Genomic DNA, 14,878 nt, shown 5'->3' on the forward strand with positions numbered 1-14,878 from the left:
TCAACTTATTTAATTCTTTTACCTTTTTAAATATTACATTATAACCTAGCTTTGTTGAGATTACAAGAACAAATCATGTGCGTTGTTAAGAAGCATATGAATATAATTTGGTGTCTTTCATATAAACAAATAATTCCTAATGTAGGAGCTGACAGATGATTAATCCTGTAAATAAAGGCTACTTTTTAAGTTATTGATTAGATTAGCAGATTACGTAATAAAATTTTATTTTCGAACAAAAACCTGGCATTGATAACCAGTTTTGGCGACATCTTTCTCAATATTACAGTGCGACTATAATTAATTTTCGAAAACAGAAAATGCGCCAATGAGAAACTCGTCGACCATGCCTCACTTACGCATGCGTAGAACCGAAATCGGAGCCCAAAAAATGTGCTGACCGAGTTGCGCGGGAGAACGGGGCCCAAGTTCAAAGTCAATGACAATGCGCCGGCTTTGAAATGCTGCAATAAGCTCTCGAAATAAATGCGATAATTGATGTTTCTCTTTGGCTGTAGTTTCTGTTTATTTTGTTGTTTTCTTTTTCATTTTTTGCACTTGCTGGCGAAACCGTTGAGCGGTGATTTTGAGACCGGCAAGGGGTTGAGCTAGGCGGGCGACACAACACGTACACACAGACAAGCCATTTATTTTTAAAAGCAGCCACCGAATTAAATGACAATTATGATCCGGCTTTATTGATGTCCGGCGGTGCGTGCCCCCCGATTATGATGATGACTGGGGGAAATAATGAGTATAAACTGTAACAGGTTTCATGACGCGCCCAATCCCGGCATGTCTGCCGTGTGTCATCACACATGCTCGAAGCTTATCGCTTATCACGAGGGTGACTCGCCACTTGTTAACTAGCTGAGAACTGTATTAAACCAGAATCTAGATGGGTTATTAATTTTTGAATGTCCGACAAGATTAACAATATAAAAGCCACCCTTATACACTTGGATTATATCATTTTAAAGCTAGGTGTTACATTTAACTGCCACTTACTACAGCCTCTTAGTTCGCCTAAAGTTCCAATATTCGCTCACAAGTCATTTCAAAAGCATTTAAAATTAAACCCGTATAAATGATTTACATACAATTCATATTTTTCGTAATCAAGAGTTTTTTAACAAAAATATGACTGCCTTATTGCCGGCACTTAAGGGGGTTATTTATTTCTGCTCGTTAAGCGGAACAATAAAATCGGATGGAGGCAGAAATGAAACGATTTGTTAAGGTGATTAAACTAATAGGCAGCACGTAATTAACACTATTAATTATGTACATATTTGTAGTATCGTTTTACAGTTATGGATTATAAATTTGTTTTGGCTAGGAGATCAATTGTTAAAATTAGCTAAATTAAAGTTAAATTCAATTAATAATAAATTCAATTTAATAATTAGCTTTGAAAACTAAAATAGTTGTAAATGTAGCAAAATGTTCGTAGTTTATATACTCATCTTTATGTTCATTTCACTTCGTGTGGTAAATGTTAACAAAATTAATTCTTATGTCTCCACGTGCTACTTTTTGAGTTATTATTTTTTATGATTTAACTGTTGCTTTTCTATTGATTTATGGACTGAGATTTTGTGATATTTTTGAGTGGGGAATATTAATAACTACTCATTATTATGGATCGCATGGCGTGTAATCGATGTCAATTGCCAACCAGGTCTTCAAGCTCTGCCAAAAACAAAATCCACGTGCCCAAAGTGTACAATAGGGAGAAAACTTACCTATAGAAAATTGCCCTGCCCCATCTGAAACGTACAACATTCACTCACATAAAATCATGATTATTATTTATTTGACTTTCTGATTATCATCAAATATTTACACTTAACATCTCGCTAATTTAAGCTACAAAAGTATACGCAAAACGTGGAAAGAAGACTTAGACGCGATATCACAGGGAATAATTCACAGGGGAGAACAGGCCCCACTTTATATTATATCACAAAGTCCGGACGACTGTTCTCCCTGGTAATGAGATATGGACGCTGCTCGGTGGGGCAGCGGAAAGTCTCGAATAGCTGGGTCGCAAATCCGCTCTTCTCACCCGGCATCTCCAGCATGTTGTTCCAGATGGCATTGGCCGCGGCGGCATGGCCACGCTGGCTGAGATGGAAGCAGTCCTCCGAGAAGAACCGGGTGTCCGTCTGGCCGGAACGCGTGCGGGGGAAGTCGTGGAACTGCGAGAATGTCTGCACGTTTATCGTGAAGGTCTGAAAGTTACAAACAAATTCCATTTAAGATTGTCTCAAAGTAATTAAGGCTTAGGGAATCCGCAGGAACAACTATACCAGCTCGCTTACCTCCGTGTTGAACTCCTCTCTGTTGGCTATCTCCATGTCCTTGGCTATCCACCGCTTCATGATGCCCTCCAGGTAGTCCAGCTTGGACTTGCTTTTGCCCACCAGGCAGGGACACTCGAAGCGCAGGGTGCTGGTGCAAATGGGCGGAAGTCCTGATAGATTAGTGAGGAACCTCAGATTGGGGGCAGGCACTACGTTCAGCACCAGGCGGGGCACATTGTCCCTGAGATAGCGATAGGTCTTCAACATGTTCCGCTCGTGCCACTCGACCGTCCGCTCCGGCTCCGGGTAATAGCAGATGTCCGCACAAAAGTCATTGTTGCCGATGAAGATCGTGACCAGCTTCCAGTCGCCGGTCATGTTCACGTTGGGATCGCGTTGCATGCGGCGTACCAGGACCTTGGCCATGTATGGCATATCCCGGGACATGGCGGCCAGTTCGGCGACATCGAAGCGGGACGTGCGATCCGTGGAGAGGCCATCCTTGATTGCATACCCATAGAGATTGGGATTGAACTCCTTGAGGATGTTGGGCAGCGTCAGGTACTTGCGCCAGTCATACTGCCCGCCAATGGACCACACCACTCCCCTGTTCTCCACGGTCACGTGCAGCAGGTTGGTGGCGAAGATCCCATTTCCCGCAGTCAGCGAATCGCCCATGGCCCCGATCACATCGATGTCTCCGGGCCGCAGCCGGTGCACGCTGGTCGGTCTCTCCTGGCTGCGTCTGCCGGGTCCGTGCTCAGCATCGCAGAACTCCAACAGGGCACGAGTGCGGGGATTCGATTTTTGGGTTTTCTATTATTAATCGAGGGGAAATATTTATTATTGGTTTTTGCTAGTTATAAGTCTAAAAGATTAAGAAGTGAAAGGCCTTCTCACTGCTTTTAAATTATATTTTACTTTGTTGAAATGCATTTCAATTCATGTGCATGAGTGTTGCCCATAAATTGAAATGAACTAACTGTATATTGACCGAATTTCGTATAAATTGTTTATATGAAATAAAAGACAATGCTAATGGGAAAGTCAGCCAATCGAATCCGGATCAATGATTGCATTAAACGGTGGACTTACCCCTGCCATTCGCACGCGCTGCACGTTTTGTGGATCATCGCCAGATCGGCCGGTAAAGGCCAGGCCCAGAAGACGCAGCGGACGATAGGAGTTTTTTAAGGCCACGTCCAGTGACGTGCGCTGTGACGTCACATGGGTGACAGAGAACAGGAAGAGCAGACCAAAGCTAATCAGGCGATTCGACGACATTTCGGTAGACAGGTGCCGAGTGCTGAGTGCTGAGTGCTGAGTGGAAAACCAGATGAGAATAAAGATCAAAGATAGGATAAGAGTCATGTAAGTTTAAGCTCTTCAGCGCGGAGTTCTCCGAACTCTCGGTTTCGTTGATGACGTCCTCGACTTTGAACCAGTTCCCCATGTCTGGCCAAGACATTACACAGAAGCCGAGCTCAGGCCTCTTCAGTTTATTCACCTTTTGATGTTTTTTTCTTGTTTTGGCTTTAGTTTTGGCTGCGGCGGAACGGAGCCGACTAATTTTACCATTTTAGCATTAAATAATATTGACCACATTATGCTAATTTATTGCTGTGTCAGAAAATCTATCGGGAAACAAACGAAATGAGTAATCGATTTGGCCAGGTGAGAATTGTATTGAATTGGCGAAATACCACTAAGAATTTTTATGGAATATTAAAAAAAAATATGTTTTTGGCACTAGATTTGACACACTAGATAATTAACTATTATTCACACTTCCAAATTTGCTAGAATTATCTATTTAAGCATGCTAATATTTAAAATTTAAATAACTTTAATTGCTTTTGAATGATTTATATGTCAACATGATGGTGATTTAAACTTATTTGCATTTTAGCAAGCGTAAACCATTTATTTATTTATAAATGCTTTAAATGTTTTTAGCATCCATTATATAATAACACTTAAACCATTATTTTTAATTGCCTTTGTAATTTATATCACTTGTCTGTTTCAATTTTTAGACACATCTAAATCTCTTTTGTATCGCATGCAAACTACTCTAGCGGCTTAAATTAATATTGCAAAAATCAAAAAGTTCACAGAGTTGGCTTTAAAGTTATCTAAATTATGTTGGACTGCATGCGGAAGTGTCGAGGAAGAGGGAAACCGAAACGGAGCCATATAATAAGACAACTAGAGAGCGTGCCAAATCCAGTTGTGATAAAGATTGATTTAAATTTCGATTTCATTTAGCCGAGCGAATTTGCTTCCTTTCAGCGCCACGCGAAACAAAAGACTTAGGAAACGAACGCGAATAAATAGAACAGCGCGAAGACATACCTTCTTATGTATATTTTATAACCCAAACGAGCTATAATTATGACCTGGAGACTATAACAGCGCGGATTGTTAACTTCTCACTTCAGTATCGAGTTTCGTTTCTCCTCGATTCTTGATGTGTAAATCTTGCAATTGCTTGTTTCACACACGAACTGCACAATTACACGGGGCCAAAGGTAGGAGGCGGTGAACTGATGGGTAACTGATCAATTATTCCAGACGAGGGGCGCGATGAGCTCGTCCGGCTCCGTCAACGGCTTAGAACCAACTGCTCGGTAGAATTTCTGATTATGCTGATTTTATACGGAGTCCCAGTGGGCAGCGGACGGCTGCGCATAGAATAAAACGGAATGGAATACAACTAAAAACAAAACCACAATAATCGCATATATGTTCGAGACTCGCGAAACAGAACAAAAGTGAAATAAAATAAGCCAGCAACAAAATATATTGGCTGTCAGAGACAGACGCAGAGCCAGACCCAGACTCAGGCACACACGCACAGCAGGGCACTGCGAAGCGTTTAATGTGCGGTATTTCACTTTCGTTGGGCTGATAAAAAGCAAAAATAAAAATAAAAATAGTTTCCACAGCACATTACACCTGTCATGCGTGTCGTCCCGGCAAACCGATCTCGATTCTAAGCGGCCAGTCATCGTGTCTTGCGGTCTGGGATGAAATCGGGCACTCTGCCTCGCTGGTGTTATAAATAGAAGAGCTCAGACTTTGGCCCAGACGCGATAGCCATTTATAGACGCTAATTGGAAGATGGTCGGGAATGCTATAAACATATCTTTTGCATTGCCGTGGGGCTCAGTGAGACTCTCCCTTCACCCGGGGGATTGGTAACGAGTAACTAGCTGTTCCCATCCGGTCCGAAGACGCACAACAAAAAAAACACTTCCTATACAAGTCCGGAGACAGCCTGCGTAGCTTTCGTAGGTGCAATTGACTAACCTTGTATCGATACAATAATAACGGCAAGAAGCAATTAATGCGAAACACCGAATTCAAATCTGAAGAAGAAGCAGCAACAACTTGTTATAAATCAACGAGGCACAATCGTCAAGAAGGAGCCGTCAAAACACAACGAAATACAGCCACATCAAGTCAGCTTCTTTGCTGATTTATGACGTAGGCAGACAGAACTAAGAGCGCCCTCAGCGTGAATAAGGTACACTAGATGTCACTTTGGAGGATGATACGATCCAAGCAAGTGCCGACGATAATCTCGGATCTCCAAACCGTGCTTTAAGCATGATATCACTTAATTTACCGGCGGCGGATTACTCAAATCGAAGTAATTAAAACAGGAAAACTGAAAGAAACTAAAAACGTTTTGGAAGATTAAAAAAAAAAAACAAATTTAAAATGTTGGATTTTATTACAATTACAAGTAATGATTATTTATGACTTTAACTACATTCGTTAAAAAAAAATTGTGTTACAAATTGTTAAAGCTCTTTACTCAAAGCTAAAAATATAGTTTTTTGGAAGATTAAAAAACATACATATATTTTATACATACATATATTTTAAGAGATTAAAGGATATTGCATCCCAAAGTACAGGGATGGTGGGGATTCTTTGAGGAATAATTAAATTAATTGTGTTGTGATCGTAAATGATGGCCAAAAGATGATCCAATTTTATTTTCTTGAGATGATCACTAATGTACATTATAGTAGACAGCCTTTGATCTGAACTCATCCAATTTAAATCAATAAATAGCACTTGAAACCACAAATACTTCATTGGACTGTAGGGCAAAAGTATTAGCTATAAATCTGTTTCTAGTGTTATGCTGAAAATAAAATAATAAATATCAATTAATTATAATAATCTTACCATACCTATTTGTAAATTAACACATTTCCTATCGCGCCCACCAACACTTAAACCAATAGACACTTGACTGGTTCCATACGGTACTGACCATAGTGCATCTACGGTCATTAACTTAATAAATATTTAATAATCATAATAAATATAACTACTTACCACAGTCCATCTATCACTACAAACACGAGACTTTTTTCTAAGGCTAAGTTATCCGACTTTGGCGAAGCCATTAAGCTTTCGTCCGAGGCTCTCCTTATATAATTATTCGCAATTTCGAAAGTCATAGTTTTACTATTTTGGAAGAAGTCTCGGCACACTTCTTTCAATTGTTCGAAATGGTGAGTTAAACTGCGTAATGATTTTCGAATGTCCAAATTATCTTGAAACTTATTACATGAAACTATGTAACTGCCCTTGTCTGTATATAAAACTGAAATCATAGTTGATGGTTGCCCATTTGCACTTTGTCCGTGTTGGCAAAATCCCAAGTACTGGACACTGAAGGTTTTCAATCTTATTGTTCTCAGCTATAATTTGAATAAGTTGGCATGCCATGAAGAAAAAAGTCGCTCAAATTTTTGTATAGCATTCGAGATAGCCAACTTATTGAGGATATCAACTACAAATGGAGTTTCCATGTCGTGGTGTAGATCAGCTTATCATTTGGGTTTTTGCTGCGACTTACGGGTCCCCACTGTATTTATATTTTCTACAAAAATCTCGGATCCTGAGGAGAGTGCCTCTGTGATTTTTTTAACGGATGGTTCTACTGTCTTGCCATACTGGATGAATATGGTAATTGGGAGGAACATCTGCGCAAAATCACAGTGTTTATGCAAATGAAGGATCCTTTTTATGAGATAAACAAACTTAATAAGACAGAAAAAGCAGAGGAATCAAATAAAGTCTTTTTAGCCATTTATTGTAATTTAACACCATTTCAGAAAATTCCGCATTTCATAATTTTTGACTAGTTTTCTTTTTCATTTCTTTATAAATAAAAATCAATTTAAAGTTTATTGCAACGTCCGCAAATAAGCCTTTAGCACGCGTGTTATCTGTGCGATTGGTAAGAGCACTAAGCAAGAAATAGTGGTAAGAGTTTATGCCATATTCCATATATCAATATAATAATAATAATAATACCATAATAAGAAAATTTTTGATTTGGGCTACGGTGCTTAAAAGGTTTCTTAGTAATTTTAGTATTATTAATTGCGATCTGCCCCTATTAATAGGGATTATTGCGGAGATCAAGAGAGTAAGTGCAATAGAATTTAATTTAATAACATTAATAACAGCAATATATTCATACAGATATGTTCAAACTAGGCCAACAATTGGATAATAATGACATAAAATAAGAAAAATATAAATAATTCCAAGACGAAAATGGTAAGTTGGCAGCTGAATTTTTTCTTATAATTTCAAATATATTTCCTCCTTCAAAATTCAAATTCAAAATTTCAAAAACAAATTGATTGAACTACTTGAAACTAGTTCACATTGCTTGGAACTGTTTTTCACTGCTTACTTTCCTATGGATCTGCTTGGATTCCTTACGAACTGCATTACCGGCAGGCTAAAATAGCTGAATGAAAAGTAGCTATTTTAGCTATTTTCAAGCCAGGCCAGCAGCACTGCTCGTTTTGGAAAAACCTATAAATACAAGTGCACGCCGCTTTTTTTCTTTTTTGAAATGTTGACGACGCCCAAGATGACGGTCCTGCGCTATATGGGATGGTTGACCGGCTGCTCCGTTTTCACGGCCTTCGTGTCCATCATTTGGCAGGCGTTCATCTCACTCCAGGCGCTCAACAGGACGACGGTCTTGCTCACCGGTCTGCTGGCCATTGAAGGGTCCTTGAAACGGTCTACCGTGCAGCCGGCGCCAAAGGTGGCCATTGGCTACGGGGCCTGCACCGACCTGCAGATCAACGCCACAGAATTCCTGGAGCGCTACTATGGCCGCCGCATTCCCGCGACCACTGCCGGCTCCCGAGAGATTGTCAACAACGAGGACGAGCTGCTGCAATCCTTCGCCTACTATTTCCAGAACGGAGCTGCTGCGGAGTGAGTACGGGATACGGGAGCTGGGCATTTTACCAATTAGAGCTTCTATCTAACTGCCGCTCTTACAGACGGGTAATGGCAAATGGTACGCTCTTCAAGCAGCTCGTGGGGTACGCAAAACAAATGGGGAAAGAGACTAGTGGGATTCAATGGTTCATGGGCGGCAACGCACCGCTGATGGCCGTGCGGTTCTTTATGGAGGGAGCCGACGTCCTTCTAGGTGCCCACATGTCAAAGAAGTAAGTATTTGATGTCCAAAATACGCAATTTAATACACAATCTTCTACAGATTGCGCCCGCTGCTGCCCAAGGAGATTAGGCTGGCTGGTGACGAGATCCCTGACGATGATATACATCTGATACTGGAGTACAAAGCAGGCGACACCTGGGGCTCCTATGTGGCACCTCGGGCCAATCGCTACATTCTACACAGCGACCGCAACAATCCGCACCTCAGAGCCCTGGAGCAGCTAACTGACGCCCTGAAGGTCTATCATCCGCAGTTGTTAGTGGTTAGTGGGCTGCAAATGATGGACATGTTCACGTTTAATCCCGGTGAACGCGAGGCGCGTCTAGAGCAAGTACAACGGCAACTAACCAGCCAGCCTCTGGACACTCTTAACCACTTCGAGATGGCCTCCTACGTAGAGCTTCGGCTGCTGCAGCAACTGCGACACTTTGTCCTGCCCTACGTGGACTCGTTGGGCATGAACGAGCAGGAGCTGGCCAACCTCCAGCAGGTGCTGGCCCACGGGCGCACCGTGCTGGCCACTGATTGGAATCCGCGGATTGCCCACACCCTTGACCAGATGCGGGAGGTATTTATCAGTCTGCTTGAGGACTTCGACGAGCAAAGCAGAGCTGATCCCAGAAGGCGACGCATATCACGGATTCACGTGCACACACTAGCCTATCAGGCAATTCTTACCACAGCCGGCTCCCAGTGGAAAAACACGAGGGCAGCGGCAGCCAAAGCAGCCCTCACCGCTCACCGCTACGTCTGCAAATCACAATTTGTGAGTTTCCTTTATTTGTTATGCAAAGAGAAAACGTGTCCTCTAATAAACTCCCTTTGACAGATAAATCCGGAGGCAGTTCTGCAGGTGTTGGACGACAGTTTTGCCACCTCAGCGCAGGAGGACGCTCCTCGGATGAGAATAGGCGCTGCCAGTCCGGTGCCATGTTGGCGGGAGTACATTGAGTACGGCCGCCAGCGGCAGCGTCTTGAGGTCGAGATCTGTGTAGCGCCAGTGCTGGTTTGCCGCGAGGCCAGAAAGACGGCAGGCGCAGGCGACAACATCTCCGCCTCCGGTCTGGCGGCACAGTTGTAGACACAGTTGTCGGTGGCGGGGCCACAAGACTGCTTAGTATTACTAGAAACCTGCTGCAATCCAAGACTCGAATAGAAGGCCAGGATGTAAACCCACTCCCGAAGGATGGACTCGACATTCTTAGCACCTTTAGTGACCTTAGAAACGCGTTACCTTCTAGCTCAGAAATTTGACGAAATGCTCAACAACGACTCCCATGACCCAAGACATATCCAGATGAGTTTCAGCCCTGATCCACTCATCGTCATATATGTACGTATTATTCCCAACGCAACAGCATCGAAATTCCGAAAAAAACGAATGCAACCTAGTCCTTTGTTAAACACTCATTCTTTATATGTTATGTACTTCGGAACGTCATTCCAACCTATTTAACAAAATATTTTCGCGCAATCAAGAGACATTTGTGAATGTATGTCTCACTGTATGTATTTTTAGAAAATCTAAGGTGTATTCGGAAACCTACTTGAAATAGGCCTAAAGACTTGATTATTGGCGGCCTTGCTTTTGGTAATTAATATATTAACTTGATTAGGGTACAAATTTAGGTATTACCCCAAATATGCACATAAATATTTGTATGTACATTTGTTTTGTCCTAAAGAAATTTCCTAAAATTACGATTTCTAAATTTTAAGACTATCCTCGCAATTTGTTTTTCGCACTTGATTTTATGATTTAAACAAAACTACATTTGTATGTGTTGCCTTTCCCTAACCGTAACATAGATGTCTATATGCATACCTACATATATTTTTCTACAATTAAGTATACGCATATACATATCTATGTACTTACAAACTGGCAGATGTAGAATAAATTCCTGTTGAAAGCTTCAAATTTATATTTATCACAATAATGCTTAACTTGAGATCCTTGGCCCCGGGACGATGTGTCGCCCGAATTCGTCGCCTGGCTAGCATAACTGGCGGGGCGAGGGACGCTTTGGACAAGGAGAAGTCTCTGCCAAAGGTAGACTCGCTGTCCCAACAACTGAAGGAGGATGTTCCAAGCAGGCGCAAGAACGAAAAAGTGCTGCTCGGTCACATCGTGCAGGCTATCAAACGCAAGCCGCTAGAGGTTCCCACAATAATTGGCGAAGAACCGGAGTACACCATGGACAATCAGCGAGTGTCCTCTCCCCACGAACTGACAACGATCCTGGCTCAGGTGTACTACGCAAATCGCAAGCAAATCGAGAGTGCCATTAAATCCGCCCTGGCGGCGCAAAACACTTGGAGCCTGGTGCCCACCCCTCAGCGGCTGGCCATTTGGCGTCGAGCCGCGGACCTTATAGAGGAGGACCAGTCACGGCTGCTCGTTTTCCTTGTGCTGAGTCTCAGCAAAACATTGGATGATGCTAGACGGGACATTAGGCGGCTGCTCAGATCCCTGAGGGCCAACGCCGACTACCTGGAGCACCTTTCTGAGCTGCGATTTGAGATCCAGGGGGATATGAACGTCTTTCCTAGCTTCCACCTGCGGCCGATGGACGGTTTCGTGGCCGCCCTGGCCCCCTTCGAATCGGTGGCGCTGTCGGCAAGCTTGGCCCTCTGTCCGGCTCTAATGGGCAACACTGTACTGTGGAATCCCTCGTTGGAAGTGGCCCCAGTCAGCTTTCTAATTCACCGTGCCTTCATGGAGGCCGGCCTGCCTGCCGGAGTCATCAACTTTGTGCCGGCCAACAAGCGGCTCTTCCTGGACACTATCACGGATGCTGTGCACTTTGCCGGACTCAATTGCCAGTGCAGTGCTTCGGAATACAGGCATGTGCACAAAGTAGTGAGCGACAAGCTGGAGCGATACATCTGCTTCCCTCGCCTGGTGGCAGAGTGTCCCGGCCAGAACTTTCACTTTGTTCATGCGAGCGCCAAAGTGGAGACCGTGGTCTCGGCCTCCGTGCAAGCGGCCTTCGGATACGCCGGCCAGTATGCCAACTCGTTGTCCCGCATGTACGTGCCCACATCCCTGTGGCCGAGCATCCGTGACCAGTTGGTAGAGGCCACGAACAGTCTGCACATCGGGGATCCCATCGAGCCGACAACGGATATGGGGGCGGTGATTAACGTAGAGGGGTTCCATCAAATGCAGAAAATGATGGAGCGCACAGAGAACATGGAGCGGCTGTGCGGAGGTATCAGCGACAACAGCCACGGAAGGTTCGTCCATCCAACTATAGTCAGAGTGGACGATCCACTGGACCCGCTGCTGTGCGAACCCTTCGTCGGACCCTTTTTACCGGTGTTCGTCTACCCGGACGACTCATTCGCAGACGCCCTTAAGCTGACTGCTAACCAATCCAGGTACGCTCTCTCCGGCTCCATATTCGCCAAACGAGACGAGGTGATCCTTCACTGCCTCAATAAGCTGCGCATGTCGGCCAGCAATCTATATGTGAACGAACGCTGCACTGGCAGCAATTTCGGATTAACGCCCTTTGGCGGAAACCGGTTGTCCGGGACGAACGACAAGTCTGGTTCCGCATATTTCCTAATGCGTTGGAGCTCGCCGCTGCTGATCGAGGAGACAGTGGAGAATCCGGACCCATCAAACAGATAATAATGATACATTGTACTAAGTGGAAAGGGTCTAACGCTTTTGTAACACATTTAAACGAGTTTAACAATGCCTTTTTTCTTAAATTCAAGGTGGTAGGATTTATAAATTGAAAGTTACCTTGTTACCAGAATTTGATTATAATTGAAAACTTAATTAGAAAATAAACAAGTAGTCTTTTTTAATTGATTCTCTTGCTTCGTACTTATTCGTATTTTCTTCTTGCTTCATATTTTTATTTTAAATGATAAAGAACTCAATTTCGACCCAATAAATATAAATATTAAGAATTAATATTTGATACAACCATTCCAACAGGAACTATTTACCCAATTTAGGAGCTATCTGAATGAAAGGGCCTTCATTTAGGTAGCGTATATTAAGAACGAAACAGAACAGAAATGATTAGGAAATATTTATAACAGAAATTAAATCATTGTGGTTTTTAAGCATATGCGATTTAATACCTCTTTTTCTTCAATACATGGTGTTAAGTAATTTAATATATTCAACAAAGTAAATACAAATTAAAGATGTTTATTGCTTCTTTATTGAAGAGGTTTTTGCATTACTGCATGTTTTTAAATCTTATTTATCATAGACTCAATCATTCATTTGAGGCAGGTCACATCGCCAGTGGCCCAAAGGGTCCTGAAAGGGGACAATTTGACAGAACGTTACGTTTAACTTAGAGCATTTAAAATACTTTAGCATAATTACCCCGAATAATTGTTTGAATTATGTCAAATATTTGGATTACTTGGGTTTTGGTCTTATTAACATTCGACAGGACTTTAGAATACATCCTCTTTTATCTAGAGACCAACTACCCCAATAAAATCCGAATCGGGTCGCATTTTTATAAGTGCCATTCAAATTGCTAAATGAGTAAATGTAAAATTAATTAATATTATAACTATTTAAAAAATACGTCTTCTTGTTTTTTGCTTACCAATTAGTCTGAGCGTTTAACCACCAGAAATACAATGATTTATTTATATGCACTAATTTAAGTGGAGCGTTCTGAAGACTTCTGAAAGCATCACCAGCGTTTCCCGAATATGAACCAAGAGACTTGATCATGTATTTTTCCTCTCTACTTCCAACTTCAAAGTGATCATACCGAGCATATGCAGATACGTTATCAAAGTCAACAAGTTGAATATATAGCTCATGACATTGGCTTGTTGTTAATTTGTGTATTATGTCAGTGCCTAGCCAAAAGCTTTTATTTATATCCCCAAAGCCATCGCGATACTGAGCCTCTTTTTGTACACCAAACGTCATCTGGTCTTCATCGATACGGCATTGAATAACCATCCAACCGGACCCAGCCGAAGGGATATCCTCAATCACCGCCATGAAAGGCTGCATGCCATCTCGTTCAATTACACGTATTTTTGGATTTCTAGTATAATTAAGCGGTATAATTGCTTTCTTGTTTGAAGAGCTAAAAATGTCTAAAGTATTTTCAGACAGTTTTTCACAGCTTTCTTTAAGTTTAGCAGAGACGCTAAGAAAATTATCTTCAAGTTCAGAAACTTGTTTTCTTAGACCATCTTCAGTCTTTTGGTATTCAATGATTTTAGCTTTTAATTCGTCAAGTTCTACCATTAATTCAGAATTTTGTTTTTTGCACTTGTCAAATTGTGCTTGTAATTTCTCTAAATGATCGTCTTTTCCATGTGATTCATCCGAATTTTTGGCTTGGCATTTCCATTCTTTCAGCTGATCTGCCAAATTATTGACATCATCTTTTAAAGTGATAGATTCGAGAGAATCTTTTTGTTTTTGAAAATTATTATCATTACTGGCAGTGCCGAATCCCGTTTCGGACTTCTGCACTTGATTGATTGCTATTTTATTTGTTTTTTTTATCAGTTCAATCGAGTCTTGAAGTACTCTAATTAACTCGTCCTTGTCCTTGACTTTGTCCTTCTGATATGCTAAATGTATTTCATTCAGTTTTAACTTGGCCCCGAGGTCCGAAATTTGACTCAGATTTCTTTTGATTGTGGTTTTCAGTTCTTCAATCACCTCATTTTGATCGCCTACTGCACAAACAGCGTCTAGGTCAGAGTCGCCGCTGATCTGAAATATGAAATTAGACTTCTGGAATCACCTATGCCATTATGCCTTACAGAATTAGTGTCAGTAAAAGACCCAAGCGAAGATCCACTTTGTTCCTCCGGGATATTTGCACTTGATATTTTCATATTTAATTTTAATATGCTACGATTCCGGGTGAAACAATTCTTTCGATATTTCTCTTTTTGATTGACAATTTAGTGTTCTAAGAAAACTATTATCGAATATATTTACGCTGCATTTCCAAACTATCGAATGAAAAGTGCATCAGTAATGCTACTCAAACAGTTTAGAAGATTTAGCATACTAAACAAGAATAGATTCAAT

The 14,878-nt window shown here is 41.8% G+C and overlaps 4 protein-coding genes across 5 annotated transcripts; 2 read left to right on the forward strand and 2 right to left on the reverse strand.

The window, feature by feature from the left end:
- Nucleotides 1-1,794: 1,794 nt before the first annotated feature.
- Nucleotides 1,795-5,242, reverse strand: LOC110190035 (phospholipase B1, membrane-associated). 2 transcript variants are annotated; one of them, XM_020960339.2, is made up of 4 exons: nt 4,662-5,242; nt 3,402-3,612; nt 2,325-3,122; nt 1,795-2,234 (listed from the first exon to the last, which is right to left on the reverse strand). In XM_020960339.2, the coding sequence occupies exons 2-4, from the start codon at nt 3,588-3,590 to the stop codon at nt 1,959-1,961; spliced, it is 1,263 nt and encodes a 420-aa protein (XP_020815998.1). In that variant the 5' UTR covers nt 3,591-3,612; nt 4,662-5,242; the 3' UTR covers nt 1,795-1,958. The 2 variants fall into 2 exon arrangements, with proteins under 2 accessions (XP_020815998.1, XP_020815996.2); XM_020960337.2 differs by lacking the exon at nt 4,662-5,242 and adding an exon at nt 3,814-4,004.
- A 2,845-nt stretch (nt 5,243-8,087) lies between these two features.
- On the forward strand, nt 8,088-10,747 carry LOC110190186 (ADP-dependent glucokinase). Its single transcript, XM_020960534.2, has 4 exons — nt 8,088-8,576; nt 8,645-8,815; nt 8,866-9,592; nt 9,656-10,747. Exons 1-4 carry the CDS (start codon nt 8,203-8,205, stop codon nt 9,905-9,907), a joined length of 1,524 nt encoding a protein of 507 aa, XP_020816193.1. The 5' UTR covers nt 8,088-8,202; the 3' UTR covers nt 9,908-10,747.
- Nucleotides 10,111-12,667, forward strand: LOC110190185 (delta-1-pyrroline-5-carboxylate dehydrogenase, mitochondrial). The gene has a single exon (XM_020960533.2). The coding sequence runs from the start codon at nt 10,766-10,768 to the stop codon at nt 12,464-12,466; it is 1,701 nt and encodes a 566-aa protein (XP_020816192.2). The 5' UTR covers nt 10,111-10,765; the 3' UTR covers nt 12,467-12,667.
- A 232-nt stretch (nt 12,668-12,899) lies between these two features.
- On the reverse strand, nt 12,900-14,809 carry LOC110189875 (angiopoietin-related protein 7). The gene is made up of 3 exons (XM_020960118.2): nt 14,605-14,809; nt 13,416-14,554; nt 12,900-13,343 (listed from the first exon to the last, which is right to left on the reverse strand). The coding sequence occupies exons 1-3, from the start codon at nt 14,677-14,679 to the stop codon at nt 13,220-13,222; spliced, it is 1,338 nt and encodes a 445-aa protein (XP_020815777.2). The 5' UTR covers nt 14,680-14,809; the 3' UTR covers nt 12,900-13,219.
- Nucleotides 14,810-14,878: the final 69 nt, after the last annotated feature.

This window comes from Drosophila serrata, unplaced genomic scaffold (assembly GCF_035046125.1).
Source record: "Drosophila serrata isolate PLE 108 unplaced genomic scaffold, ASM3504612v1 contig_272, whole genome shotgun sequence".
Taxonomy (NCBI): Eukaryota; Metazoa; Arthropoda; class Insecta; order Diptera; family Drosophilidae; genus Drosophila; species Drosophila serrata.

What these genes read in the sequence shown, in the direction of transcription:
- LOC110190035 (XM_020960337.2), bottom strand. Translation starts at nt 3,911, where the DNA reads ATGTGGTCAATATTATTTAATGCTAAAATGGTAAAATTAGTCGGCTCC. An exon ending in CAAGAAAAAAACATCAAAAG is followed by an intron (nt 3,613 to 3,813) that starts GTGAATAAACTG and finishes CTCAGCACTCAG; the next exon opens with CACTCGGCACCTGTCTACCG. An exon ending in GAGAGGAGTTCAACACGGAG is followed by an intron (nt 2,235 to 2,324) that starts GTAAGCGAGCTG and finishes TGTAACTTTCAG; the next exon opens with ACCTTCACGATAAACGTGCA.
- LOC110190186 (XM_020960534.2), top strand. Translation starts at nt 8,203, where the DNA reads ATGTTGACGACGCCCAAGATGACGGTCCTGCGCTATATGGGATGGTTG. An exon ending in CAGAACGGAGCTGCTGCGGA is followed by an intron (nt 8,577 to 8,644) that starts GTGAGTACGGGA and finishes CCGCTCTTACAG; the next exon opens with ACGGGTAATGGCAAATGGTA. An exon ending in ACGTCTGCAAATCACAATTT is followed by an intron (nt 9,593 to 9,655) that starts GTGAGTTTCCTT and finishes TCCCTTTGACAG; the next exon opens with ATAAATCCGGAGGCAGTTCT.
- LOC110190185 (XM_020960533.2), top strand. Translation starts at nt 10,766, where the DNA reads ATGCTTAACTTGAGATCCTTGGCCCCGGGACGATGTGTCGCCCGAATT.
- LOC110189875 (XM_020960118.2), bottom strand. Translation starts at nt 14,679, where the DNA reads ATGAAAATATCAAGTGCAAATATCCCGGAGGAACAAAGTGGATCTTCG. An exon ending in CTTTTACTGACACTAATTCT is followed by an intron (nt 14,555 to 14,604) that starts GTAAGGCATAAT and finishes TTCATATTTCAG; the next exon opens with ATCAGCGGCGACTCTGACCT. An exon ending in TTAAACGCTCAGACTAATTG is followed by an intron (nt 13,344 to 13,415) that starts GTAAGCAAAAAA and finishes TTACTCATTTAG; the next exon opens with CAATTTGAATGGCACTTATA.